Source organism: Chelonia mydas, chromosome 1 (assembly GCF_015237465.2).
Source record: "Chelonia mydas isolate rCheMyd1 chromosome 1, rCheMyd1.pri.v2, whole genome shotgun sequence".
In the NCBI taxonomy this organism is placed as follows: domain Eukaryota; kingdom Metazoa; phylum Chordata; order Testudines; family Cheloniidae; genus Chelonia; species Chelonia mydas.
The window spans coordinates 153,568,287-153,595,768 of NC_057849.1; the positions used below are offsets into that span (position 1 = coordinate 153,568,287).

Genomic DNA, 27,482 nt, shown 5'->3' on the forward strand with positions numbered 1-27,482 from the left:
TTTCTTTTTAAAACATGTATATTTTTAGAATTATAATGCTTACATTTTCATTAAACAATCTTAATACAATTTGTGTTTAGTCTAACAATATATATATATTACAGAACAATGTGAAAAATGATTTTTAATAGTAAACCAAGAAAATGGAATTAATCATAATACCCGCAGTGTCAAAGTCACTAACTTGTCACCTTTTCCAGTCAAAGAATCCCAGCAGCCATCCATACTAAATGATGCTTTGGGTTTTATCTGGATTAAAATAGTCTAAGTATAAATTCCACAAAGAAAGGGCATTCCTTCACAGAAAGAAGATGGAATAAAGACAAGGCTTTGTACTACCACATCTAATTATATTTTAGTAACCTTGGTCTAAGTAAAATATTTAGATTAATACAAGATGTTTATTCATTCTCCAATTTCTTTTCCATTCCCTTTCAAAGAGGATGGTTTTATTTCTTCACTTACTTTCACATAACCTGAGTTTAAAAACAAAAGAAAAAATGAGGCATAGTTTATCAGGAGATCCTATCCTCATTTCTCTTTTATATGTTTATTTTTATTGACAAATATTTAGTATCAGATATTTTCCTGTGTAGAGTGCCTTGACAATGGGACTTTATACAACTGCAGGTAGAAAGTCACAATCTCACATTAAAGTGTAACAATTTCCATATTAGCAGGAGGAAACGACGAGAGTTATAATCTTTCCAGTCACACAAAACTGTGACATTCATAAAAATTATACCTCTTTTTTACACTTGAAAGTATTTACAATGTTTGACAGATAAGTATATATAGCTAATCTTTATCTTCGGTTACACACATTTTCACTTTGCTTCACAATTATTCTACATCTGCAAATTTTCCTAAGTAGAAAACCAACCTACTTCATCCATCCTATATGCAGAAGTCTTGCCTCTAAGTAGTAATAATTAGACTAAGCCTTTGTGGTAGTTTTTGTGATGAAAGTTGATTGTTCAGATGTCACATTTATACTGAAACATTTTCCTGTTTTAAAACAAGGGCACACAAAATACCAACCACTTAAATGCAAATAAAGTTTTTACCTGGGAACTCAATTAGAAACCAAGTAGCTTACATTATCTGAATGCATTTTTGAACTCCAACAGTCACTCTTGCTTCAGTAGAGGTCAGTGCAGGATGGCAACTCAGGTTGATTTTGTAGTGTAGGGGAGATCCCAGTGTATACAGACTGTATAACCTGTTTTCCCTCAGTGAGAAGCAAAAATTAGGACAGCTGACTGTTCACTCAGGTTGTTTTTGTTGATCCCTCTTCCACGTGTTTTTGATTCTTATATATGCAATAGACTGTAGCTACTCAGAAAACTACAAAAGAAGTTCATGATGCTAAAGAAAGGAAAAATCAGCAGAGCAACTACCACTTTAAGGTTGTAGTTCACGTGGCAAATTGAATGAGTTTTATTAATTTTAAATTCAATTCATTGTAGATCAAATATTTTTGGCAGATTTATGGAAAACCTTTAAGTTACTTACCTTTTCCTAGCTAAAAACAAAAAACCCCAATAAACTGATGATTGCATCATCCAAGTCTGAGTGAATTTCAAAGCATAAGGAGTCATGAACAAGTGAAAAAAACCCTGAACACTGCAAGATAAAAAAATCAGATTGAAGATAGTTTAAATATTTGGATTTTTCTTTGTTCTGTGTTCCTCTATACTTAAATATTAAGAACCTACGGAAACAACTGCAGAGGATTCTTATTATTCCTTTAAGATTCGCATTGTACAGGTTTTTCACCAAGAGGCCACATATCTGCTGGAATCATGTATCAGTTCACACTGATTTTTTTTCCCCTCCCAAAGACTTTACCAGTGAATTTCAGCGAAATACATATATACAAAAATACAGAGCTTTTGAGAACTGGAAAAGGTTTAAAACACTACACTTATTTACAAGCTGTGACTTTCACACCAATAAAAACACACATTTATTTTCTCCTTGATTTTTGGTGCAACTTATACACAGACATCAGTTAGTTTAGACTTTTTTTTAAATAATCAACCATATATACAATAAAATTTACAACTGAAAAATAATCAGTTGGTATGGTATGACTGCAGTTTGCTGGACCAGAAGAGGTTCAATTCTAGGACCTTAATCCTTCCCCATAATGAGAATGGAAAGAGTAAAGTAATCTTTAAGTGACATTTACTTTCAGAAAACTAGGATTAAGGTGCAAAAATATATATCGCTCCAGAGTCCATAACAGTAAACACTAATTAGGGCCAGGGAGTCAGAAGGAACAGACTTTGGTTTTTAAAAAATGAGCTAGTATTTAATAAAAAAAGTTACCTATCTGATCTAATGCTACTTGCTTCTCATTACTTAAATATCTCTGGGGGAAAATGATGATCCCATGAACATTTATTCCTAACTTAACCACTTACATGCCATGCTATTGTTCATATCAAGGGCCACGCCTTCTTAAAGGTCTGACTTAAATGAATGTCTTGGTATGATTCAAAAGGGCTTATATGGGCAAATAATTCATATGTCCCAAGGCACTGAAGAGGTTAAGCAAGTCTTCAGGAAAAATATATATATAATTTTTAAACTCTTCTAGATGCTGTGGGATTCAGAATCATTCACCCTATTCTTTAGAAATCTAGAAAGCTACCCTGGTCCAGGAAACCAGACAGTCGTGTGACTAGAAAGGCACACATTTGAGTCATTAACAGCCACATTGCAAGGCTTACTGTATGTCAACCTGAAACATTTGTGTGAACAGAAATCTGACTACTTTAAAAGAAAACAGCAGATCTGGAGGATACTCCAGTAACATAAATAACAGACCAACTGCAGCAAGCATTTTGACTTTACCAGCAGGATGTGATTGAAGGGAAAAACAGAAAATCATTTTACACAAAACATACTAAAGTAGCAATATAAACTAGCTGACACAACCTCCACTGTATATTTAAATTGATAAAATTGTTTGATGCTTCCATGGCCAATCAGCGTTGAGTTGCCATAGGTCTGATTTAAATCAGAATGTTACAATGGAGAATAATCAGGTTATGATCTATTAAAGTGCATTCATATCAAGTCTCTAATGGTTTTTGTTTTCCTTGTTTGTTTATATTTAGTCATCATGTGATATTGACTTCCAGAACATGGTCATCCTTGGTGGGAATGACAAGGATTTGCATGCTCATGCTGGAGTTGAAGACCTGACCAGGTGAAAAGGATTGTAGACGGGGCATTGGCAGACCTTTATGTTCCCCGCTGGCTGCCGAATGCAAACTGCCTCTACTCTTTATGCTACTGTTGTCAGCCTGATCATCCATATTCTTGTCCACAGAGAGGTTATCATTTTCAATCCAACTGTCTGTTAAAAAAAAAACAACCAATCATTCTATGAAATGAATTAATAAAATAACTTTTAATTAAAATGCTGTGGTTTGACTGCACTGCAGCACTGGCGTTACTACTCATTGGTGAGGACAAAACAAAGACTTGACCATCCTAGCAACAATCATGACCATTTGTCACCCTCTCTGGCCATACAGGCTATATATATTTTATTTTAGGTTTTTCACTATTGCCATCACGGGTGCAGCCTCACTATTGTGAAAAAAAATGGTGGAAGTGCTAGATTACAGAAGGCTCCAGAAGGCCCTGGTGTTTTAACTAGAAAGTTCTACACCTGCTCAGGGCTGGTCTATATGTCAGGGACTGCCAGTAACTTGTATAGTCTAATGTTTCACCCACTGGGAGAATTTTCAGAAAAAGGCTAATTCAGATAAGAGTGAATGTAAGTGTTTTCCATGTGCCTGTAGTCTGCTTGCAAGCCAACATCCTAGGATTTCAACATTCAAGTACCATTATAGAATCGTAGGACTGGAAGGGACCTCGATAAATCATCTAGTTCAGTCCCCTGCACTCATGGCAGGACAAAGTATTATCTAGACAGATAATACCCTGACAGGTGTTTGTCTAACCTGCTCTTAAAAATCTCCAATAGATTGCAATCCAACAACCTCGCTAGGCAATTTATTCCAGTGCACCCTGGCAGTCAGGAAGTTTTCCCTAATGTCCAACCTAAACCACCCTTGCAGCAATTTAAGCCCATTGTTTCTTGTCATATCCTCAGAGATTAAGAACAATTTTTCTCCCTTCTCTTTGTAACAACCTTTTATGCACTTGAAAATTTATGTCTCCTCTCAGTCTTCTCTTCTCCACACTAAACAAACCTAATTTTCCCTCAGGTTTTGTTTTCTAGACCTTTAATCATATTTGTTGCTTTTCTCTGGACTTTCCAATTTGTCCACATTTTTCCTGAAATGTGGCGCCCAGAACTGGACACAATATTACAGTTGAGACCTAATCAGAAGAGCGGAAGAATTGCTTTTCATGTCTTGCTTACAACACTCCTGCTAATATATCCCAGAATGAGGTTTGCTTTTTCTGCAGTTGTGTTACACTGTTAACTCATATTTAGCTTGTGATCCACTATGACCCATAGTGCCCATTCTGCAGTACTACATCCTAGGCAGTCATTTACGTACGTACGTACGTACGTACGTGTGTGTAACTTATTGTTCCTTCCTAGAGTAGAGTACTTTGCATTTGTCCTTATTGAATTTCATCCTATTTACTTCAGAATAGGGCTGTCGATTATTCAGTTAACTCATGCAATTAACTCAAAAAAAATAATCATGATTTAAAAAATTAATCACAGTTCTAGTCATGCTGTTAAACAATAGAATACCAATTGAAATGTATTAAATATTTTGGATGTTTTTCTACAAATCAATTATATTGATTTCAATTACAACACAGAATACAAAGTGTACGGTGCTCACTTTATATTTTTATTACAAATATTTGCACTGTAAAAATAAATCGTATTTTTCAATTCACCTCACACGAGTACTGTAGTGCAATCTCTGTTGTGAAAGTGCAATTTACAAATGTAGATTTTTTTTTGTTACATAACTGCACTCAAAAACAAAACAATGTAAAACTTTAGAGCCTACAAGTCCACTCAGTCCTACTTCTTGTTCAGTCGATCGCTAAGAAACAAATTTGTTTACATTTACTGGAGATAATGCTGCCCGCTTCTTATTTACTATGTCAACTGAAAGCGAACACAGGCATTTGCATGGAACTTTTGTAGCTAGCATTCCAAGGTACTTTCCATGCCAGATATGCTAAACATTCATATGCCCCTTCATGCTTCGGCCACCATTTCAGAGGACAGACTTCCCGGCTGATGACGCTCATTAAAAAAGTAATGCGTTTATTAAATTTGTGACTCAACTCCTTGGGGGAAAATTTTTTGTCTCCTGCTCTGTGGTTTTACCCACATTCTGCCACATTTCATGTTACAGCAGTCTCGGACAATGACCCAGTATATGTTGTTCGTTTTAAGAATGCTTTCACTGAAGATGTGACAAAATGCAAAGGTGGTACCAATGTGAGATTTCTAAAGATAGCTACAGCACTCGCCCCAAGGTTTAAGAATCTGAAGTGCCTTCCAAAATCTGAGAGGGACGAGGTGTGGAGCATGCTTTCAGAAGTCTTAAAAGAGCAGCACTCTGATGCGGAAACTCCAGAACCCGAACCACCAAAAAAGAAAATCAACCTTCTGCTGGTGGCATCTGACTCAGATGATGAAAATGAACATGCGTCCGTCCACACTGCTTTGGATTGTTATTGAGCAGAACCCATCATCAGCATGGACACATGTCCTCTGGAATGGTGGTTGAAGCATGAAGGGACATATGAAACTTCAGCGCATCTGCCACAAATATCTTGCGAAGCTGGCTACAATAGTGCCATTTGAACGCCTGTTCTCACTTTCAGGTGAGATTGTAAACAAGAAGTGGGCAGCATTATCTCTGATAAATGTACACAAACTTCTTTGAGCGATTGGCTGAGCAAGATGTAGGACTGAGTGGACTCGTAGGCTCTAAAATTTTATATTGGTTTTATTTATTTATGAATGCAGCGTTTTTTGTACATAATTCTATATTTGTAAGTTCAACTTTCACGATAAAGATTGCACTTCAGTACTTGTATTAGGTGAACTGAAAAATACTATTTCTTTTTTTTACAGTGCAAATATTTGTAATAAAAATCAATATAAAGTGAGCACTGTACACTTTGTATTCTGTGTTGTAATTTAAATATTTGAAAAAGTAGAAAACATCCAAAAATCTTTAAATAAATGATATTCTATTATTGCTTAACAGCGGGATTAATTATGATTTTTTTTTTTTTTAATAGCTTGACAGCCCAACTTCAGACCATTTCTCCAGTTTGTCCAGATCATTTTGAATTTAATCTCATCCTCCTGGCTTGTTATTGTCCGCAAACTTTATAAGCGTACTCTCTATGCCATTATCTAAATCACTGATGAAGATACTGAACAGAACCGGACCCAGAACTGATCCTTCCAGGCCCCACTCGATATGCCCTTCCAACTTGACTGTCAGCCACTGATAACTACTCTCTGGGAACAGTTTTCCAACCAATTATGAACCCACCTTATAGTAGCTCCATATAGGTTCTATTTCCCTCATTTCTTTATGAGAAGGTCATGCGAGACAGTATCAAAAGCCTTACTAAAGTCAAGGTATACTAGGTCTACTGCTTCCCCCCTTTCCACAAGGCTTGTTACCCTGTCAAAAAAAGCTATTAGGTTTGTTTGACACTTTGTTCTTGACAAATCCATGCTGACTGTTACTTATCACCTTATCTTCTAGGTGTTTGCAAATTGATTGCTTAAAGTTATTTGCTCCATTATTTCCCGGGGACTGAAGTTAAGCTGACTGGTCTGTAATTCCTGGGTTGTCCTTATTTCCCCTTTTATAGATGGGCACTATATTTGCCATTTTCCAGTCCTCTGGAATCTCTCCTGTCTTCCATGACTTTTCAAAGATCATCGGTAATGGCTCAGGTATCTCCTCACTCAGCTCCTTGAGTATTCTAGGATGTATTTCATCAGACCCTGGTGACTCGAAGACATCTAAACTTATCTAAGTAATTAACTTATTCTTTCCCTATTTTAGACTCAGTGAATGCCAGTAAAATGATCAATGTTAGACATAAGAATGGCCATACTCGGTCAGACCAAAGGTCCATTTAGCCCAATACCCTGTCTTCAGACAGTGGCCAATGCCAGGTGCTTCAGAGGGAATGAACAGAACAGGTAATCATCAAGTGATCCATCCTGTCGCCCATTCCCAGCTTCAAACAGAGGCTAGTAGTGATTGGACGTCCCTAACCTTTTTGGTGAAAACCAAAACAAAAAAAGTCATTTAGCACTTCTGCCATTTCCACATTTTCTGTTATTGTTCCCCAATCCCCCCCACTGAGTAATAGGCCTACCCTGTCTTTGGTCTTCCTCTTGCTTCTAATGTTTTTGTAGAATGTTTTCTTGTTACCCTTTATGTCTCTAGCTAGTTTGATCTCATTTTGTGCGTTGGCCTTTCTAATTTTGTCCCTATATACTTGTGTTTTTTATATTCCTCCTTTGTAATTTGACCTAGTTTCTACTTTTTGTAGGACTCTTGAATTTCAGATCATTAAAAATCTCCTGGTTAACCCAGTGTGGTTTCTTGCCATACTTCCTATCTTTCCTATGCAGTGAGATAGTTTGCTTGTGTCCTTAATAGTGTCTCTGAAAAACTGCCAACTCTCTTGAACGGTTTTTCTCCCTAGACTTGCTTCCCATGGCATCTTACCTAGACTTGCTTCCCATGGCATCTTACCTAGACTTGCTTCCCATGGCATCTTACCTACTAACTCCCTGAGTTTGTTAATTTGTAATGATGATGCATTTTAACTCCATGATAGTCAACGCTTAAAATATTGAACAATCTTAAAGGTTACATAAAATTTTAAAAAAACAAAACAGTATTTTCTGGTTAGTGTTCCTTGTTACAGACTAAAGCTATACTCAGAATTTAAAGTTTGAAGTAATCTCTCATTTTTATTCTAATTAAAGCAGTGCCCTGTTTTGAAAATGACAAACAGCTGTCAATGAAAAGTAACAAAAACAATAAATCTGAAACAATTACATCAAGAATGGGTTTCATTACTTTGAGCTTTGTTCTGCTTTAAAAACAGGACAGCCAAAGAAACAGAGTGCCATTTCTATAAACCAGGTTTTCTATGTGGTCACATATTCAAGACAGCCTTACCAGCATCAAGTTGCATGGAGTGAGCAGAATGATGAGGGAGGTATTTAAATAGTTTGACATCAGGAAAGGGGAGGTATCCAGCAAAAAGTGGCATCACTTCCATGTGCACTTTGTGAGTTGCTTGAGCTGCTACAGGCATAGATATTACCCCTGAGCTTTTTCCACAGACTGCCCAGTTACTACTGTTGTCAACAACTGAAAAAGAGTAGAGAGAAAATGCTATGAAATGAAAAAATTTCTGAAAAGAAATTAGTTATGCTTCTACATACATTTAAAGTATTTTTGTTTTGTTTTGCAGCAGTGCCAAGGGACCCCATGGCCCTATTGTGCCAATGACCATACTGAGTAAGATAGTCCTATCCCAAACAGATTGCAATTTAAATAGACACAGGATAGGGGAAAGGGATCTCTCATAAAAGCAGAGTGATTTTTCACCAGAGTGATTTTTCACCAGAGTCATATTAGTTCTATGATATTTGCTTTTGTTTCAGGTTCCCTCCTTCCCCCCCATCCCTCCCTAAACAGGGTAGGGATTTTGCTTGGTTTACTTTATTTTTATTTACATTAAATGTATTATAGGTATGGATAAGATTTTGTCATGGTAAAATTAGGCAAGATTCATGGAACAGTCACGGCAAAAATGAACAAAATCATGGTGTGGTCATAAAAAATGTGTAATATTTAATAAAATATTACCGTGTAACATTTACATGAGACAAGCAACATTGATGCAATAGCTTTCGCTTGTTGATATTGTAAACTATTTCAAGATTCTATATGCATATTGTGAAATCATTTTTCAAACAAAAACAAAAAACTACAGAACAAAAATAACATTCTTTTTCAAGACCCTATTTCACACTGTTGCAATTCTGACATAACAAGTTACACATAGACAGATTGTTATTTTTTATGCGGTGTCTGTTATCCCCAAGCACATTTTTTATAAGATGAGATGGCGTTTTCGGGGTCTATGCTGTTGACTGGTACTGCTAAGCAGAGCTGGAAATCTGGCCATCATGCTTCTCCAGAACTAGAAATGTCCTCATTCCTCAATTCTTGCACTGCTCTGCAGTAAGCCCAATATTCTCTCTGGGCTGGAACGTTGTCATCAAACAATGGCACATTTTCAAATACTGTGGTCTCATGAAAGTCAACATGTTTTGTTTGATTTGGCTCCAATACCCAGCATGTACTGAAGAAAGTGGCAGCAGATTGGCGAAAGCGGGAGGTTGAGTCAGTGTCCAAGTAGGACCATTTTTTTGACCTTTCCAAGAGTGCTGTTTTTGCTGTTGGTTGTCAGCAAGTTTCAGAGCAGTTCTCTGCCCACATCACAAGATCACATACGTCATTTGAGACTTGATGAGCACAAACTGTGGGCTCTTCATAGCTGTAAGTGTGTTTATGATTCGGGGTGCAAACTCTTTTACAGCCTGGAGTTCTTCAATAACTGCTGTGGATAGGCAAAGATCCACAAACACTTCAACTACTGCTACAACCATTCTCCTCACTAAAAAAATTAAACAATCTTTAGTGTGTTCCATGTGATAAAGGCTACATTGAACCAGCTGTTCCATCTGTTTATTACCGAGGTTGGTGGGATGGAAGGACTTTTCCCTATTTCCATTAGAAATATACGGAACCAGGCTTTTCTGGCAGGGCAGGTAGTGAAAGCATGTTTTATAGCCACAACTAAATAATTTACTCTCAAAAGTATCTTCCTCCATAGATCATCCACAAGGTTAAGCAAACATGCCATACACGTAAGGTGTACAGAATTTAAAAACAAAGGTTTCAAACCTCGATCCCAAGCTTTCCCCATGTATGTGGCATTATCAGTCACAAATGCAGTGATGCGATCAAATGGTATTGCAAAGTTTTCATTTTCCCATATTGCATTGCTGACTATTTTAAAATTGACTGCTTCCAAAACTTCACACTAACAAAAATATATCCAGCTTGTGATTACCTGCATCTGAAGTACTTGCATTTTCACTGCTTGTTGGGATGGGGATAGCAAGAATGTTAAACACGTACCTGTCTTCAGCACTGGTAGTTTAATCTGCTCAATGACAATTCCTTTACAGGTGTGCAACTTTTCCTTTAATTCTTCAGTGTAACAGTCAAACACTTTGGGTAGCTAAAACTTTCTAAGTTGATCTGCACTTGGTAGAACACCTACTTTGCTCTCTAAAAACCATCAGTTTTGGATTGTCAAGGGCAGGCAGGGGGATATTTGCAGCAGAGAAGTCTTCTGTTAATTTGAACATTTCATTTCGCTCATAAAGCTGCTTCTTGCTCTTGGTATTAAAGAACAGTGTAACAGTTTTCTGCTTTTTAAAAATTTCTATCTTCATCCACTTTTAATGCCTCATTTGTGCTGATGAGTTGTACTTTCAAGATGCTTATCACAGCTACCTTCTCAAAATCAACAGGTACATCGAATGATGTATAAAACATCTTGTCTCCATTTTCATGGAAAGTTTTAGGGTACTGCTCTGCTCAGCACTTAGTCTTATTTCAAATAAAGTGGCAAAATTAAGAGAACAGCAGCAAACAAAAATGAACAAAGTGCTGTAACCCCTTCTTTTAGGAGATGTGTGACTTGTGTTGTCCATGTTACCCAGGGCCCTGGTTAGACTCCCTGGGCCAAGCAGAAACTAAGGAGTGGGCCCGCAGAGAAGGCAGGTGTGGCAGAGTCATCACTAGGCAGGAAGGCCTTGAGACTCATTGACCTACATGTGCTGGATAGAGAGCTGCAGGCCCCCCTGTGGTGGCTGAGAGCTGTGCCCAGGGCCTGCCCACAGCGGCTGAGAGCTCCGGGCCCCACTCCCAGCAGCGGCAGAGAACTGCGGGGGGGGGGGGGGGGGCGCCACTACCCCAGGGCTGAAGTTGAAGAGGATGTCACAGAGGTCTCTGAAAGTCATGGAATCTGATCTCAGTGACAAAAATCTTATCCTTAATTACAGTTCAGGGAAGGAAGGAAACTAGAAGTGCATGGGGACAGATGGAGTGAGACTGAAGTGAGGAGACTGCATTAGGGGAGCTTTAAATATCTATTCCCTACGTTGTTGCCTACTCAAGGCTCAAGCAAATATCTGCCCATACTGAAACAATTTTTGAAAAGTAAATTATGCTCTAACCTGTTTTTATGTTAGTTTTTATTTTAAGACAGACAAATGACAAACGTTTTAATATCCAACCTTGTCTACAAGACTGCATTATGATCATTAGAAAGTGTGGCAGATATCAGTATCAAGACAGAAGCAAAACCAATAATGAGAATTGCATTAATTTCTCAAAAATTACAGGAGAAAAAATAGTCACTATTCCTACCTTCATACATAAGTTTCGTTGTGCAGTACCCATCTGATTCCGTTAATGCTTCATCTTTATCCACATCTAAGAGGTCAGAGAGTCGAGTGATTGACACCTCCAAAGAGCAGAGTGAGCCTGTTTTACAATACTCCGCCCCCAACGGTGGAAAAATCTGAGCTCTCACATTATACAGTGTCTGGCACGAGGAAAAAATAATGATCTGTAAGTACTGAATCAATTATATAAACATGTTTTTTATATATAAATTCAAACTGACCAGATACTATATAAGTTACAAGCTCATACTTAACTTCCATGCCATACTACAACCCGTATTACAAGACTGAGAGATTGTCTTCACGTATAAACCTACAGCAGCCGCTGTAGCGCTTTAATGAATACGCTACGCCACCAACGGGACAGCTTCTGTTGGTGTAGTTAATCCACCTCCTTGGGAAGCAGTAGTTATGTCTGTGGGAGAAGCTCTCCTGTCGACATAGCACTGTCTACACGGGAGGGTGGGGGAGAAGTGGGGATTGAGCAGTATAACTGTCGTTCAGGGTTGTTCCGCTTCAGGATTTTTCACACCCCTGAGCAATGCAGTTATACCGCTATAGGTCCATATTGTAAACCTGCCCTCAATTACAAGTAGTGATCATTTGTTATACTACTAATTTTAGACACAATCTGTGAAGAAAAAAGGAATTTCACCATTCTTGCTGTCAAGATTGTCTAATAGTCCAAACATATTCAAAGAGGCAAGTATAAGTTAATTACTACAAAACTACTGGTGCTGAACAGTTTAATGGAAATATGCTGTTATGGTCATAGGGAACAAAAATTAACAGAGGAGGGTTGGGCTGATCCAAGAGACCAGTGAAGTCTAGTTACATCTGAAAGTGGGTAGGCAAAACACACTCCCCTAAAGCTTTGCTTAAAGCCAGTTTACAGAAGCAGCTAAAGACCTAACGTAACATTCAGACAGTCAGCAACGCCTACTTCACTGGTTTAAACTCAAGAAAGGTTCAAATGGGGGACTTTTTGTCAGTTTTGCTCACTGGGCAAGGAGAGGCCAACACATGGACTGCTGCCAATACTATTTAATTTTGAGTTATATCCAGTCAAGCTTTCTAATTGATGAAGAAGGCAATGAATTTGTATTGTGAAGAGAAAGAGGAAGCACTTAAGATAAAGGCCAAAAGAAACCCAAACTATTCCATCAGAAAAGCTCACAAATGAAGTCACAAGAAAAAGGTGAGATTTTTCAAACATCTTTCTTTAAATAGCAAGCCAAAAAGAATTTGACAACAGCATTTTGATTGATGAAGGCCTCATCAGGCTAGCAGGAAGAAAGGAGCTCAGTACAGTCTTCTCAGTCTAATACCCTTGGTGACATGAAGCCATTTTGCAGGGAAGGAGAAACAAAGTCAAATTCTTCAGAAAAGATGTTGTTAATGATAGATGAAAAATGAGATCATTTAGCTTTTTGGCTCATCATCATCTCTAGTCTTGAGCTGTGAAATGGATGCTGACATCATTTGTGTGTCTTTTAAAAAGAAGCAACAGAAAAGATGGTTCCTTACCTATTCTGTAACTGTTGTCCTTTGAGATACGTTGCACACATCCATTCCATTTCAGGTGTGCACACAACCAGTGCACTAAAGCCAGAGATTTTCCCCCCCCACAGCGCTACCCGTTGGGGCAGCACACAACCCACTGCATGCTTGTGCTGACAGCCAATGGTATAAAGGGCAGAGCCACTCTGACCATCCCTTAAGTTCCTTCACACCAGAATCCAGTATGCTGAGACTCCAGTGTAGAAGAAGGGTGAGTCGTAGAATGGAAACATGCAATACATCTCAAACAGTTAAGGAACAAGTTAGTAACAATTTTTGTTTCAAGTGATTGCATGTGTCCATTCCTTTTCAGGAGACAGAAATGGTTCAGAATGGAGGAGGGTTTCAGAGTCTATCTGAACAAGGATTGCAACACAACTTTCCCAAATCTATCAAGATCTCTTGAGGTTTGGGAGACAGCATAAAGCTCAGTTAAAGTATGTACCAATGACCAAGCTCCATCCCTCCAAGTGTCACTGATGGGCATCTGACACAGGAATGCAGCTAAGCTAATGCTGCTTGTGCTCTTGGAGCTAAAATTCTCTCAGGTGGAAAAACCTTGGTAATGTCATAGCAGTATGCAGGATGAGATCCAGAAGATACTCTCTGCACAGAGAATGGTCGCCCCTTCATTGTATCAGCAAAGGAAATGAACAGCTATGGGGACATTACTGCTTTAGTCCTGCCCAGGTAACAGGCGAACACCCTGTGGCAGTCCAAAACATGGAGCTTTTTCTTCATCCTTATGAGACCGAGGCTTCAGAAAAAAGGTTAAGTAGATAGGAGATACAAAAAATGAACAAGCAGCCCTAGGTTCAAAAGGTGGACCCATTAATGCTGACAAAACTGTATTTAGATCTTATGGAAGCATGGGGTTTCATAGGTGGAAAGAGTCTATGATTTTTTTTTTCACCAAGAGAACTCTCAGGGAGCTGATGGAAGAGGCATTTTTCCTTTAGGTAAAGTAAGTATTTCAGAATAAGCTGAGGAGAGGACTTTGTAGAAGTACCATCCTGCTGCTGGGACCACAGAGAGAAACATCTCCATTTCATCACGTAAGCGTATCTAGAGGATGGCTTTCTGCTGTTTAGAGAATATTCTGAACCTCTAGGGAACTTGCAGTTTCCTCAAGCATTAGCCACGGAGCATCCAACCGGTCATATGAAGGCCGTGAAGATTGGGAAGCAGCATCTGGCTGTGGTCCTGTAAAATATTCATGTCTTGAGGGAGAGTCATGGGATCCCGACTGTAAAGACTCAGTAGGTTGAGTACCAATGTTGTCAAGGCCAGGCTCAAGCCATCAGGATTAGAGTAGTGTGATCCTGTCTGAGCTTGATCACCACCTTTGGAATCAGAGGAATAGGGAAGACATGTAAACAGCAGTATGTCCTTACACAACAAAAAAGGCAGAGGGCTACAGCTACACAACGAGCTAGGGGTGTGAGTCCTCTGCTCAGGTACACATAGCAATGCTAGCTGTCATCAAGCTAGTGAGGGGTTAAACAGCGATGTGGCCATGGTAGCACAGGTAGTGGCAACAGAGGCATGACTTAGCTGCATTTTCACTGCTATTTATAGTCAAGCTAGCTTAAGAGAGCTAGCATGACTGTGTACGCAAGCAGGGGAAATCACACCCCTACTCTGTACTGTAGACTTAGCTTGAGATAGAGCCTGGACTGTCACCTGCTCTAGAATGTAACAGGTAACACTTCCTCTTCAGTTACATAGTGAACAGATCTTTCTCTGACTTTTCCCAAGCTTGAAAAATGGATTTTGCAATGTGTGTTCTGATGGACCATCTGTAATTCCTGTTAATTGTTCTGTTGAGAAGATCTGCCACATGGTTCTGAACACCCTGGAAGTGTTAAGCATTGAGTATGACAACACTTCTCATACAAAGATCCCAGATATCTACAGCCGCTACCAAAGGCAATCTGACTGGGCACCCGTCGCCTGTTCAAGCAGAACCTAGCAGCAGCATTTTCCATGAGCTTGCACAGTGTACCCTTTGATTTGTAGAAGGAAAAACAACACACCAGGTGAATTGCTTTCATCTCTCAAACATTTATGTGTCGAGAGAATTCCTGATCTGACCAAAGCCCCTCCGGGTCTGGAGGTCCCCCAAGTGAGGGATTAGGACTCTGGTCATGGATGCCTTGAGGGCGGAGTCAGGGGGAAAGAGACCCCTTTGCACACATTGGCAGGGTCCATCCACCAATCTAGCAATGACAAGAGACATTTGCAGGTATCTGAGTCAATATGTCCAACAGGGGATGAGATGGATGGTATACAGACTTCAAACACCCCCACATGCTTCTGAGTGGAAGTATGGCATGCTGAGCCAAGTACCTGCCAGCTGCCACATGCCCTAGAAGTCCCATCAATTCCTTACTGTTGTACAAGGATGGACCTTGAGGTCCTTGAACAGGTTCAGTATTGCCTGAACTCTGGCTTGGTGACTGGATGACGGAGTAGAGACCTACTCCTATAAACTCGATCCTCTACACGGAGAGCAATACTAACTTGCCCTCTTTGATCAAGAGGCCTAAGCAATTAAAGGAGGACTGGATCTTCTTGATGCTAACCTCTACCTGTTTGCCTGGCTCTTTCCTGAACTAGCCAATCATCCAGGTATGGAAACACTTGGCCACCTGCCCACCTGAGATGTGTCACCACCACTTCCCTATATGTTGTGAAGACAGACTGAAGGGGATGACAGAATTGATAATGAGGGGGTCACAACAAACCCTTAAAAACCTCTTGTGGCTCTGGTGAATGGCCACATGAAAGTAAGTGTCCTTTAAGGGCTTGTCTACACAAAGGATAGTTTGCAGTAAACTGGGATGTGGGCACTAGCCTGCTGCAGACTAATTATGCAGATTCTGCTGACATGCAAACATTCGTATAAACAACCTAAATCATGGGCAACACACCAATCGTTGGGATCTAGGTACAGGATAATACAGGCTAGTAACCATGCAAAACCTTCATTATGTATTTGTTTAGGTTCCACAAAACTAGATTAGGTCTGTGGCCTCCCTTGGATTTTGGGATAACAAAGTATTGGGAAGAGAATCTCTTCCCCTGATGTTGAGGGTCTTCTATGGCCGCTGGCTGTAAAAAATATTTTATTTTTTGAATGAGAACAGTCTTGTGCGATTGGTCCCTGAAGAGAGATGAGAGAGGAGGACTGGGAGGACAGAGAAACTGCAGACATATCTCACTTCTATGGTGCTTAGCAACCAGTTATTGGTTGTAATAAACATCCAAGCACCTAGGAAGTTGGAAAGTCTGCAAAAGGGAGGACAGGAGATATAAGACACTGACAAGGTGGTACTTTGGCCTTGCCTTTGGAGTCAAATAAGACTATTTAGATGTCACAGGTTGTCTCAATGAAGTTGAAGCAAAAGGAGGTCGTCTCCTTCTTTGGAACCTATGGTGTGTTCATTTGCTCAGGCTGCCTTGCTGGGTAGAAAAAGATGTATGTGCAGAGTCTGAAACTGCTTCCTCTTAGGATCTGGAATACAAGTCACCAGAAACCTAAAAGGGTAGAGCCCTAGTGTCTTTTAGGGAACACAGCATTTTGTACATCTTCCCAGAAGACAAGTTACAGCCCTCAAAAGGAAGATCCTCAGTCATCTACTGGACTTCTGTTAGTATCCCAGATGACTGTAGCTAAGAAAAGTGATGCACTGTGACTATGAATGCCACCACTCTTGTCACAGAATCTGCATCAGCCAAGGCCACCTGAAGTGAGGTTCTGGCTACCAGATTCAGTAATCCTTGCCTGATCCTGACTAGGCCAAGTGAAAGTAAGTTTGTACATAAAAATTTAGCCATACCGCCCCATACTAGTCAGATTTATTAGCCAGAGCAGTGCTTAAATCCCAGGGACTTAGCATGCCCTGGTTCTGAGGCAAAGCAAAAGTTCAAAATAGCAATAAAAAAGGAAAAAACAAGTACCATTAACTATACAAACTATTTACAAAAAGTTTAGAAAAGTTTTTTGTGAGAAAAGGAAAAGTTGTGAGATGAGACACACACTGGCTACTGACCACAGGTAGTGAGAAGGAACTGACGGAATGGTAGGAGCAGCTCTGCCCTTAATGCCATCAGCTAGTAGCATGTGGAGGTTGCATGCTCCTACCAGTGTGGGTAAAAATTCTCCAGCTTCAGTGCACTGAGCATGCAAACACCTGAAGTGGAATGGATATGTGCAATCAAATAAATTATAGTTAACAGAGACCTATCCCTGGACTTCCCATCACCCAAACAGATTCTTCCTTCCCCCCGTTAAGTCTAAGGTATATAATATGTAGATAAAAATACTTACAAAATAATTTTCCACTTGGAATTCATAAGTGTACGGCTTCAAGGAGAATGACTGCTCTTCAGAGGTATCTGGACAAAAGCTAACCGAAAACTGGCACTGCAAAGAGGGGGGAAGTTCTTTTGTCCACTTCAATTCCCATACAAAGAATACTGACTGCTTACTGTATATGTGCTGAAAGAAAATTATTCATCCATAGTATGAACTCATGTCTTAATATCAGAGCTTTCTATACTGCTAGTCTAATGAACACACAGTCTTGTTATATACACTACTACCAGAACTTTTATTATATTTATACATGCATCAATCCATGAAATAACCATTTTACAGTTCTCACAATCTAAAATCCCCAGACATGTACTGGCCCAGATTGTTACAATGAGAAGGGAAAAGTTTCATTGCCAGAATCAGTATTTCAGGCATGATACTTTTTTTTTTTTTTTTTTTGAAGAGTAAATATAAAAAAGTTAGTTAGTTTGTTTATTTATTTATTAAGTTTGCTGCTTAGGAAAATACACACAAAAGAGTCTCTTAAAACCAGGCAAAAAGCAGATTGATGCCTATTACAGAGCACTGTTTTGTCATCGTATCTCAATCCTAGTTTGCAGCTCCGAGCTACTCCACTTTTTGGCCATTCTTGACCACAGAATGCCAAAACCACCAAACTATGTGGTAGCTTTTTGCAAGAGGAATAAGAAGGGATTTGGAGACCAACAAGAAGGTTATTCACCCTGTGCAGTAACTGTGGTTCTTCAGATGCTCCACAGTAGGTGCTGGAGTACCCCATGCACCTGGGATCAGAGATCATTAGCAGTGCCCACTGGACTGCACACGTGCACCTCCCTATCTCACACCATGAGCAGCATGTATATATAGTGCTGTGCGGTCCAACCGCCACCTAGTTCCTTCTCTACCCCAGAATTTATCTTTCAGCTCTGAAGCAGAGGGGAGGAGGGCGGGTAGTAGAGCACTCAAAGGGACACTCATCTCGAAGAACTTCAGTTACTGCACACTTCTTCGAGTGATGTCCCTATGGGTGCCTCCACTGTAGGTGACTATAAAGTAGTGCCCCTAGTTGGAAGGCTGGGGCTTTGGAGTGGCAATCGATCTGGATGATACGACAGTGTGTCCTAGTAGAGTATCAGATGCTGAGTCATACGTAATAGAGGATGCCCATGTGGCCGCTTTGCAAATGTCAGCAATCGGCACTCTGAGAAAGGCAATTGAGGTGGAGAGAGAGGGTGGAACGTGCTTGAGTTCCAGGAGGAAGTTGTCAATTGTATAGTTGGTAGGACAGGTGTATACACTGCAAGATCTAGTTGAAAAGGTGTTGCTTAGACATGTCTGCACCTTTTGATCTTTTGGCTGTTCATAGGAATAAATGTTGCAATTGTCTGTAAGGTTTAGTTCTGTCCAGGTCAAAGGCTAATGCTCATCTGACATCCAAGGGTGTGTAATGCCGCCTCCTGCTGGTTGCTGTGTTTAACGTATTGGTGCTAAGGGAGAGGTGCATTCTCTTGAGCAGCCAGCAGACGGAGTAGAGTTCTTGCTTGGTGCCAAGGGTTTGCTCAAAGCCGAAGGTGTAGGTGCCAAGAGCTTGGCCGGTGCCAAAATGGACATCACCAATGCAGATGGTTTCATTGATGTCATGGTGCCCGAAGTTGATCTGGTCCGGCATTTGGCACTGTTATTGATGGTCTCATGTTGCAGTCTCCAGTGCTGAGAGACAGTGCTAATGTCTGAAGGTCTGCCCATTTAGGGTCTTTAGACCTCTGTTTAGCTGTGGTACTGGAGGTACTCTGATGGCCCTGGAGCTATGTCTCATCCCCGAAGATGTTGAGGCTACTGACCTTGCAGGGGATAGAGGTGGCAGTGTTTCAGAGGTGATGAGGAAGCCCATTCCTTCCCATCAGCATGAGAAAGGGAAGATTTTCTCTTAGGACGTTGAGAATGAGGGTCGGTGGACGACCTAGCGGGGGAAGTGTCCAGGCCAGGGTCTGATGCTGGATGCAATGACCTCGCCATGAGAAGTTGCAGCCAAATGTCCCAGTTTTTTCTGGCCCTGGCAGTCAGGTTGTGGCAATGGATAGACTTCTGTGGGACGTGTCCCTCTCCCAGGCCGCGGCTGCACTGTGAATGACCGTGGTTACTGGAAAGGTGTCCCACAGGAAACTCATCTCTTAAACCAGGGAGATCCGGGCCTAAGGGTGAGGGAGAAAACTTCCCCGTCGAGAAAAGCAGGGAGCAGGAAAACTAAGTCCTAAGCTACGAACTAACAGGGAGGATAAGAGGAAGGAATTACTTTTTTTAAGGGAGCGGGCAAGGAAGGAAAGAACTACTACACTAAAACTAACAGGTAAGGCACTATTTAATAGCTCAAAGGATAGGCAGGCATCTCTGCAGATTCCATCCCAGACCAAAGGTCTAAGAAAGAACTCAGGGGTGGTTGGAGTGCAAAGTGCTATATATACACGCAGCTCATGGCATGAGATGGGAAGGTCTGTGTGTGCAGTTCAATAGGCACTGCTAACGAAGATCTCCGATCCCAGGTGCAGGGGGTGTTGCCATACCTAGAGTGGAGCACCCTTAGAGACATCATTCAAAGAAAAAACTAATAATTTGTGACCCGCATTAGGATTTCATCTTGAGTCAGCAGATATGAAAGTCTATTGCAGTGAGTGACCTAGCTCCCAAAATACCCTTTAGGGGAAGGTCACCCTGATCTGTTTTTCAGAGATTGCAAAGACCTGAATATTTGCATTTAGGTGTGTCAGTCTTGTTATATTAACTCTTACGAAAGCCATTCACCCAGATTCTAAGCATTTCAGCAATACAAGTGTCAATTTTTTCAATTTTAAGATGAGTGCACTTGTGCCTTGATACACTCATCTTATTCCGTACACCTAAAAGGTAATGAGCCATCAAGGAGAATCTTACCTGTTGGGATTCTGGCTTCAGAGGTACCAGCTGTAGATCTATGCAGTTACCAAATTTTTTTAGGTTATTGTCTGACAGCTGGAAACAGAGTTCTGACAAATTCTGTACACAAACCTGTACATATTTCCTGAAAATTAAGCATTGAACATATCAATATACAACGTATATTATTGTATCAGTTTCACTGCAAGCTCATAGAAAACTTTATTAAAAACATTTCATCCTCGCTATAGAGTTTCTCTAATTGTGACACTCAGGCAAGAACAGGCATATTATTATTATTAAAAATGACAGGCATATTATTTCTTTTTCTCTCTGCTTAATTGCTAATCTGAGTCTGCAGAAGTAGGTCTATGGTACAGTTATTTTTTATTAGTAGTTTTGCTTTTACTGAGTTCTAACATGGAGACCAAAAGATGGAGAAAATTAGCCTATGACTATATGATTAAACTATACCACCAATAATGTATTTGTTGTTCTGCTGAGGGAGTGTGAAAGGGAGAATGGGTAAATCCAAAAATGAGCATTTCATAAGTGGCAAAACTCACCACCCTCTTACAAAAAATAAAAAAACTTATGTTGAAAGTTTACATACAGAACATCAACTTCTACAAACGTTTTCTAAGAGGAAACAGACTATAAATATTTAAAGACTACATTACCGTTTGCCAGCTGACAGTAAGGAATGCTTGGCATTAAAAGGTACACTGAATGTTAATGCAATAATGGTGGAGTAAATTGACCAGGGACAATCAATGGTTACCTGGAGAAAAGAAAGAAAAAGAATTCTTATTCATGCATAATGGCTTTATTTTCCAATTCCAAACACTTAAACATTTCCCAGAAACTTTGTCTTGACCAGTCAAACCTAATGCATCCAAAAGGGGGAAAAAATTGATTTATCAAACAACTAAGCTTGTTAAGGTGGGAAGAGGATTTTTTGTGCGTGTGCACGCTTACAGCTTGGTGTCTCCCTGACGTCAACTCCTAAGCTGACTCATCCATGGGATCTGCCTCTTCAGAGCACTTTAAGGGCTGGCAAATATTAAGGGAGAACAATGCTGCCACCAGGGGCATCTTACTGCAATAACCACATAGATTTTGTCTGTCTCAAAATAAACTACTAATGGAACAAACCTATTAACTTCATAACATAATGTAAGGGATGATTAATCTGTATTCTGAACTTCAGCACAGAGCTTCAAAAAAGTTCCTCCTGAACTGAATGCAGATTTTCCCTTAATGTGTATACACACTAAGTGAAATAACTCTTTTCATATATGCATATGTTCATAATCTTTATGAACACCAAACGCCCCCCCTAGTTTCCAAAACCAACCAATCCGCAGTTTCTTTTAACAATAGTTAAGCATGTGAGAAGTAAGAGTGCCAGTACATTGTGCAGACAATTTTAGTTATAAACATAGGGCAATAAAATCAGTAACATGGGACAGAGCTCTCAAATTAAGTCCCAGCTGTATAAGGAAGTGTTGTTACTGGTTTAATCAGAACATTCTTTTCTCTTAATACTGAAGCAGTGTACCAGAATGGTGCAGGGATACTCTGCATATAGAAATTACATCTTTCTGATGGATCAGAAGAGAGGCTTTGATCATTGGAGTCATTAAAGATCCCATGGCACTTAAAACAAAAGTAGGGGTATTAACTATGGTCTGTGGGCCAAATTCCAACTTGGGTTGTTGGCACAGAATGTCAAACCTCAGAGAAGGTTAGTATTTGGTGAAGGGAGACTCATCCACCTATAAAGTTCTGTGTATTTTTGTACATACCTTAAAAATTCTGTACACATACATTTGCATCTATTTCATACAGTCTGACGTGCTTTCATATCCTTTAAGCTAGAAGGTGTTCTGTGCAAGTAGGTTATTCTCACTCATATTTTGGTCAATTTAAACACTTGTGGTCAAAAAATTAACTTTTTTGTCATCTTACTTTTTGGTCAACTGTAGCCATGCAGTTGTCCGTTTTCTGCTTCTCTTTGCTTTTCCTGTGCAGTTCTTTATTTACCAGATTTTCACTTTCCACTGAAGCTGTTGGGGTTGATGGCAAATAGATAACTTCTAGGTCAAATTCTATCACATGATATGCAGGAGCCACTGGCAGGGTGATGCTTGTGATCTTTTCAGAAGACTGGATCAATAACGATGATTCTGAGACTTTTTCTACAATTGTGTAGAATATGAAGTAATTTTAGAAATATTCCTCCCCTCCACAACCTCCATTTTTCATCTCTAGCTATCAAGTCATGAGATCATATACTGAAAGGCTAGAAACGTCTTCTTCGATCAAGAAGGAGCCCTAAAAGGCTTGGTACCTATAGTGTCTATAACCCACACCTCCCTGTCAGTGAGGACTGCAGCCATACAACTCATTGTAGAACTCCAAAACTCCACACTGGCTTCCTTGATGAAGTCTCTGGCTACAAATACATTATGAAGCTTAGGCTGGCAGAGCCCCCCTAGTATAGAGCCTTCACTTACAGAACTAGCTTTTCTGTCCATGTAGGAACACCACTTTCCCAAATGACGTTAGCTACATCAACAGAATCATTCTTCCATCAACATGGCTGTGTCTATATCTGGTGTTTGTCAGTAGAGCCATGTTGGTCAGGCATGTGGGTTTTTTCACATCCCTGACCAATGTAGCTTTGCCAACCTAACTTTCAAGTGTAGATCAAGTCAAAGACCCCCACATCATGAAGAACCTTACCCTTCATTATTTCCATTAATTTCCAGTGTTTCCCTAATTCTTCTTGAAGGGCTACTGGCTACCTTCCTTGGTAGTCCATTCCAATATTTAAGAAAATTCTTGACAGAGCAATTTAATGACTAGTCTGAATCTTATCAATGTTCCTTCAGTCCTCACCTGCTCCATTACCCAGTCCTTTTTTACCACTAGTCCCCGTGACTCCTTATATCCTATTACTTCATTTCTTTCATTTTACACAAGCTTCATTACTGATAACACAAGACTATGTACTAATGAGGATTTAACCAGCATTCGTGACATATCTTAAAAATTTTCACATAGGATGCCTACATTTATCCTATTTTTAATCTCTCCTTATTCAACTATTGAGTCTTTGCTTCTTGCTTTTACATATAAACTGAAGGAGAGGATTGAGATGCACTAGCAGAGCTTTGGGAGAAGCTGGGATATGATTAAATGAAACATTGGCTAGAGAGGCAAATAATTCTTCACTTTCCTGCGCACTAACCATTGCTTTATAAAAAACATATCCTAGCTTCTTAATTATTACATAATTTTCATAGAATCATAGACTTTAAGGTCAGAAGGGACCATTATGATTGTCTAGTCTGACCTCCTGCACAACGCAAGCCACGGAATCTCACCCACCAACTCCTGTAACAAACCCTTAACTTATGTCTGAGCTATTGAAGTCCTCAGCTTGTGGTTTAAAGACTTCAAGGTGAAGAGAATCCTCCAGCAAGTGACTCGTGCCCCACGCTGCAGAGGATGGCAAAAAACCTCCAGGGCCTCTTCCAATCTGCCCTGGGGGAAAATTGCCATATTTGGGGTTGGGAAGGAATCAGCTAAACCCTGAGCATGTGGGCAAGACTCACCAGCCAGACACCCAGGAAAGAATTCTCTGCAGTAACTCAGATCCCACCCCATCACAGGTCATTAGGCATATTTACCGCTAATAGCTGAAGATCAATTAATTGCCAAAATTAGGCTATCGCATCATATCATCTCCTCCATAAACTTATCAAGCCTTGTCTTGAAGCCAGATATGTCATTTGCCCCCACTGCTTCCCTTGGAAGGCTGTTCCAGAACTTCACTCCTCTGATGGTTAGAAACCTTCGTCTAATTTCTAGTCTAAACTTCCTGATGGCCAGTTTATAGCCATTTGTTCTTGTGTCCACATTGGTACTGAGCTTAAATAATTCTTCTCCCTCTGTGGTATTTATGCTTCTGATATATTTATAGATAGCAATCATATCTCCTCTCAGCCTTCTTTTAGTTAGGCTAAACAAGCCAAGCTCTTTGAGTCTCCTTCCATAAGACAGGTTTTCCATTCCTCGGATCATCCTAGTAGCCCTTCTCTGTACCTGTTCCAGTTTGAATTCATCCTTCTTAAACATGGGAGACAAGAACTGCACACAATATTCCAGATGAGGTCTCACCAGTGTCTTGTATAACAGTACTAACACCTCCTTATCTCTACTGGAAATACCTCGCCTGATGCATCCCAAGACCGCATTAGCTTTTTTGATAGCCATATCACATTGGCGGCTCAGTCATTCTGTGATCAACCAATACTCCGAGGTCCTTCTCCTCCTCTGTTACTGCCAAGTGATGCATCCCCAGTTTATAACAAAAATTCTTGTTATTAATCCCTAAATGCATGACCTTGCACTTTTCACTATTAAATTTCATCCTATTACTATTACTCCAGTTTACAAGGTCATCCAGAGCTTCCTGTATGATATCCTGGTCCTTCTCTGTATTGGCAATACCTCCCAGCTTCGTGTCATCCACAAACTTTATTAGCACATTCCCACTTTTTGTGCCAGGGTCAGTAATAAAAAGCTTAAATGAGATTGGTCCCAAAACCGATCCCTGAGGAACTCCACTCGTAACCTCCTTCTAGTCTGACAGTTCACCTTTCAGTGTGACCCGCTGTAGTCTCCCCTTTAACCAGTTCCTTATCCACCTTTCAATTTTCATATTGATCTCCATCTGTGACATTATGAGTATAATAAAATATCTCATTGAAAGGTGACAGGGCCAGAAAGAGTTTAATTCACAAACTGACCTGATCCATGGCTGAACTTTAGAGACTGTTAGAAAGATATGTAAATGAACAGAGCTTTGAAATGCAAGTCTGCATTGTTAGAGATAGAAGAGTAGATGTTTGTTCAGGTCTTGTGATGTAAGCAAGCAAGTCTTGTCTATTGGTATAGCTTTGATTCAAAGATCAAAAAAGGAGTATTAGTATTTAGGAAGATACTTGACTGAAATAGTATTATTGTCTATGTCTCTTTGAAAGTTGTGATAATCTGTGTCGGAACTGTTTAATGGATAAATTATCCTGTGCTAATTGCCATGATGTTTGGAAGAAGGAAAGTCAAGCCTATTGTTTTCTCAGGCCAAAAGGCTGCTGGAAATGTATAAAAACCTTGGGACACGATCCTTCATCTCAGATCTGCTTTGGGTTTCAAGAAGGGGAAACCTTAAGCCATAAGGATTGAGATCCCCAGTCACTGACTGGAGTCACCCTGAATATGGACATTGGACTATAACCTATGAACTATTTCTAAAAGGACTTTTGGCAACTACAAGCTCATCTCTGCTATGTACCTGAACCTCAAGAATTGAATTCAAGTCTGTATGTATTTTGATCTTTTAATCAACACTCTTCTTTTTTAATAAATTTTAGTTTCGTTAATAAGAATTGACTATAGCGTGTATTTGGAGTAAGATCTAAGTTATTATTTGACCTGGATCTGGGGCTTGGTCCTTTGGGGTCAGGAGAACCTTTTATTTTATATGATGAAATAAGATTTTCAGAATTCATCATCATATGTTCGACATGTGTGTCTGGATGGAGGCCTGAGGTTGGGTACTTTAAGGGAACTGCATTATTTGGACTTCTGAGTAACCAGTGAGGTACTATAGAAGCTGTTTTATGCTCGCTTGGTAAATCTAAGTATTGGAACATCCACCAGCATTTGGGGTTTGTTTGCCCCATTCTGTTTGCAGTTCACCCTGATTGAGTGACCTCAGCTGGCTCCTACAGACAGCACCATCTTTTCCAATTTAGCTAATAATTCTCCATGTGGAACCGTATCAAATGCCTTACTGAAATCGAGGTAAATTAGATCCACTGCGTTCCCTTTCTCTAAAAAAGATTAGCTTCTCAAAGAAGGATATCAGGTTGGTTTGACACAATCTACCTTTTACTATAGTACAAAGCCTCTGTACAGGTAATGTCTCACAATGGCAACACAAAAGTTGTCTAATTCACTCTAATCCTCAACCATTCCTTCCTCCCTACATGGACCTTGACCCATAAAAAGCAGTATTTCCAGGACTAATCTGGTTGACTGAAAGTTCATACTTTTCTTGAGGCAATCAAATGCAATGAGAACTCAACCACGGATTCATGTGTGCAGGAGGCTTAAGTAGTCAACTGTCTGTTTTACAAAATATGCAAATTCAAAACTAGACAGGTTGGTACAGAGAACTTCAACTGGACTTCACCAGGTCCTGTAACGTGTTCCCAGGATCTCCTTCCTTGCAAGAGGTGAAAGTGTTGCTAAGGTTTCCTCTATTGTCTGGTGCCACTTGCAAATATACTACACTGATTTAAAAGTTGCTTATGAGGCAAGTTAATTTCCTAGTGAAGGGCACACAGACAGTAAGTTAATCTTTCCCAGACTATTATCTATTCTTTGTTATTGAGATAAGACCTATACCTGAAGTCACTAAATCTAACTGGTCACATGTACAGTTTCCAAAACAGTTGTAGAAAAAGGCCAGGACTTACAGAAGTTTTTGTGCTCTGAAATGCTGAGTTACCAGTTCCCAATTCATGGTTACTGACAACAATGGTGTCAAACGTTCTAACATCTTATAGACCACTCTGCTGCTATACAATAATATTTAAATTATGTTTATAGGATTTCTGTATTTTCACAGACTGATGGCAGATAATTGATTTTGGCTATGCTGCTTACCCCTGGTATTGGAATAGATCAATGCTTTGCTCTCTGGATGGTACAGGAAAGGCATGGCATCAGCATTACTGAGCTGCAGAGTATCTCCACTCTTCATGGTATAATGGCCAGTAGTCACTGTGAACTTCACCCTCTGAGGAATACCAGCCAAAAGGCTGTCTGAAGAAAAAGAAAGCAAACAGTGCCAGTGTATGCCAGCACTCTAGTTATTAAATGGTTACAATTAGCTGCTAATGTTTGCTAGGAGTATACAAATAAACATTCATAGCTCATTTTTCACACAAGTGCATGTTAATATCAACTAGAACATTTTACTTTTTGGTGCTCAATTATGGAGAGGTTTTCTAAGAAATTGTCCAA

At 39.8% G+C, this 27,482-nt stretch overlaps 1 protein-coding gene across 5 annotated transcripts in view; it reads right to left on the reverse strand.

Moving 5' to 3' along the window:
• Positions 1 to 27,482, reverse strand: part of TRAPPC10 (trafficking protein particle complex subunit 10) — a 94,162-nt gene continuing 66,680 nt past the window's right edge. For 3 of the 5 annotated variants that reach the window (XM_037903013.2, XM_037903020.2, XM_027826827.3), the window contains 8 exons: positions 27,123 to 27,281; positions 22,350 to 22,579; positions 21,059 to 21,159; positions 20,397 to 20,523; positions 17,460 to 17,630; positions 11,529 to 11,706; positions 8,193 to 8,387; positions 1 to 3,370 (listed from right to left, as the gene is read on the reverse strand). In XM_037903013.2, coding sequence (XP_037758941.1) covers positions 3,132 to 3,370; positions 8,193 to 8,387; positions 11,529 to 11,706; positions 17,460 to 17,630; positions 20,397 to 20,523; positions 21,059 to 21,159; positions 22,350 to 22,579; positions 27,123 to 27,281 — 1,400 coding nt within the window. In that variant the 3' untranslated portion in view covers positions 1 to 3,131. Of the gene's footprint in view, positions 3,371 to 8,192; positions 8,388 to 11,528; positions 11,707 to 17,168; positions 17,323 to 17,459; positions 17,631 to 20,396; positions 20,524 to 21,058; positions 21,160 to 22,349; positions 22,580 to 27,122; positions 27,282 to 27,482 lie in introns of those variants that run through there. The other 2 variants (XM_043538120.1, XM_037903031.2) reach the window with 2 other exon arrangements.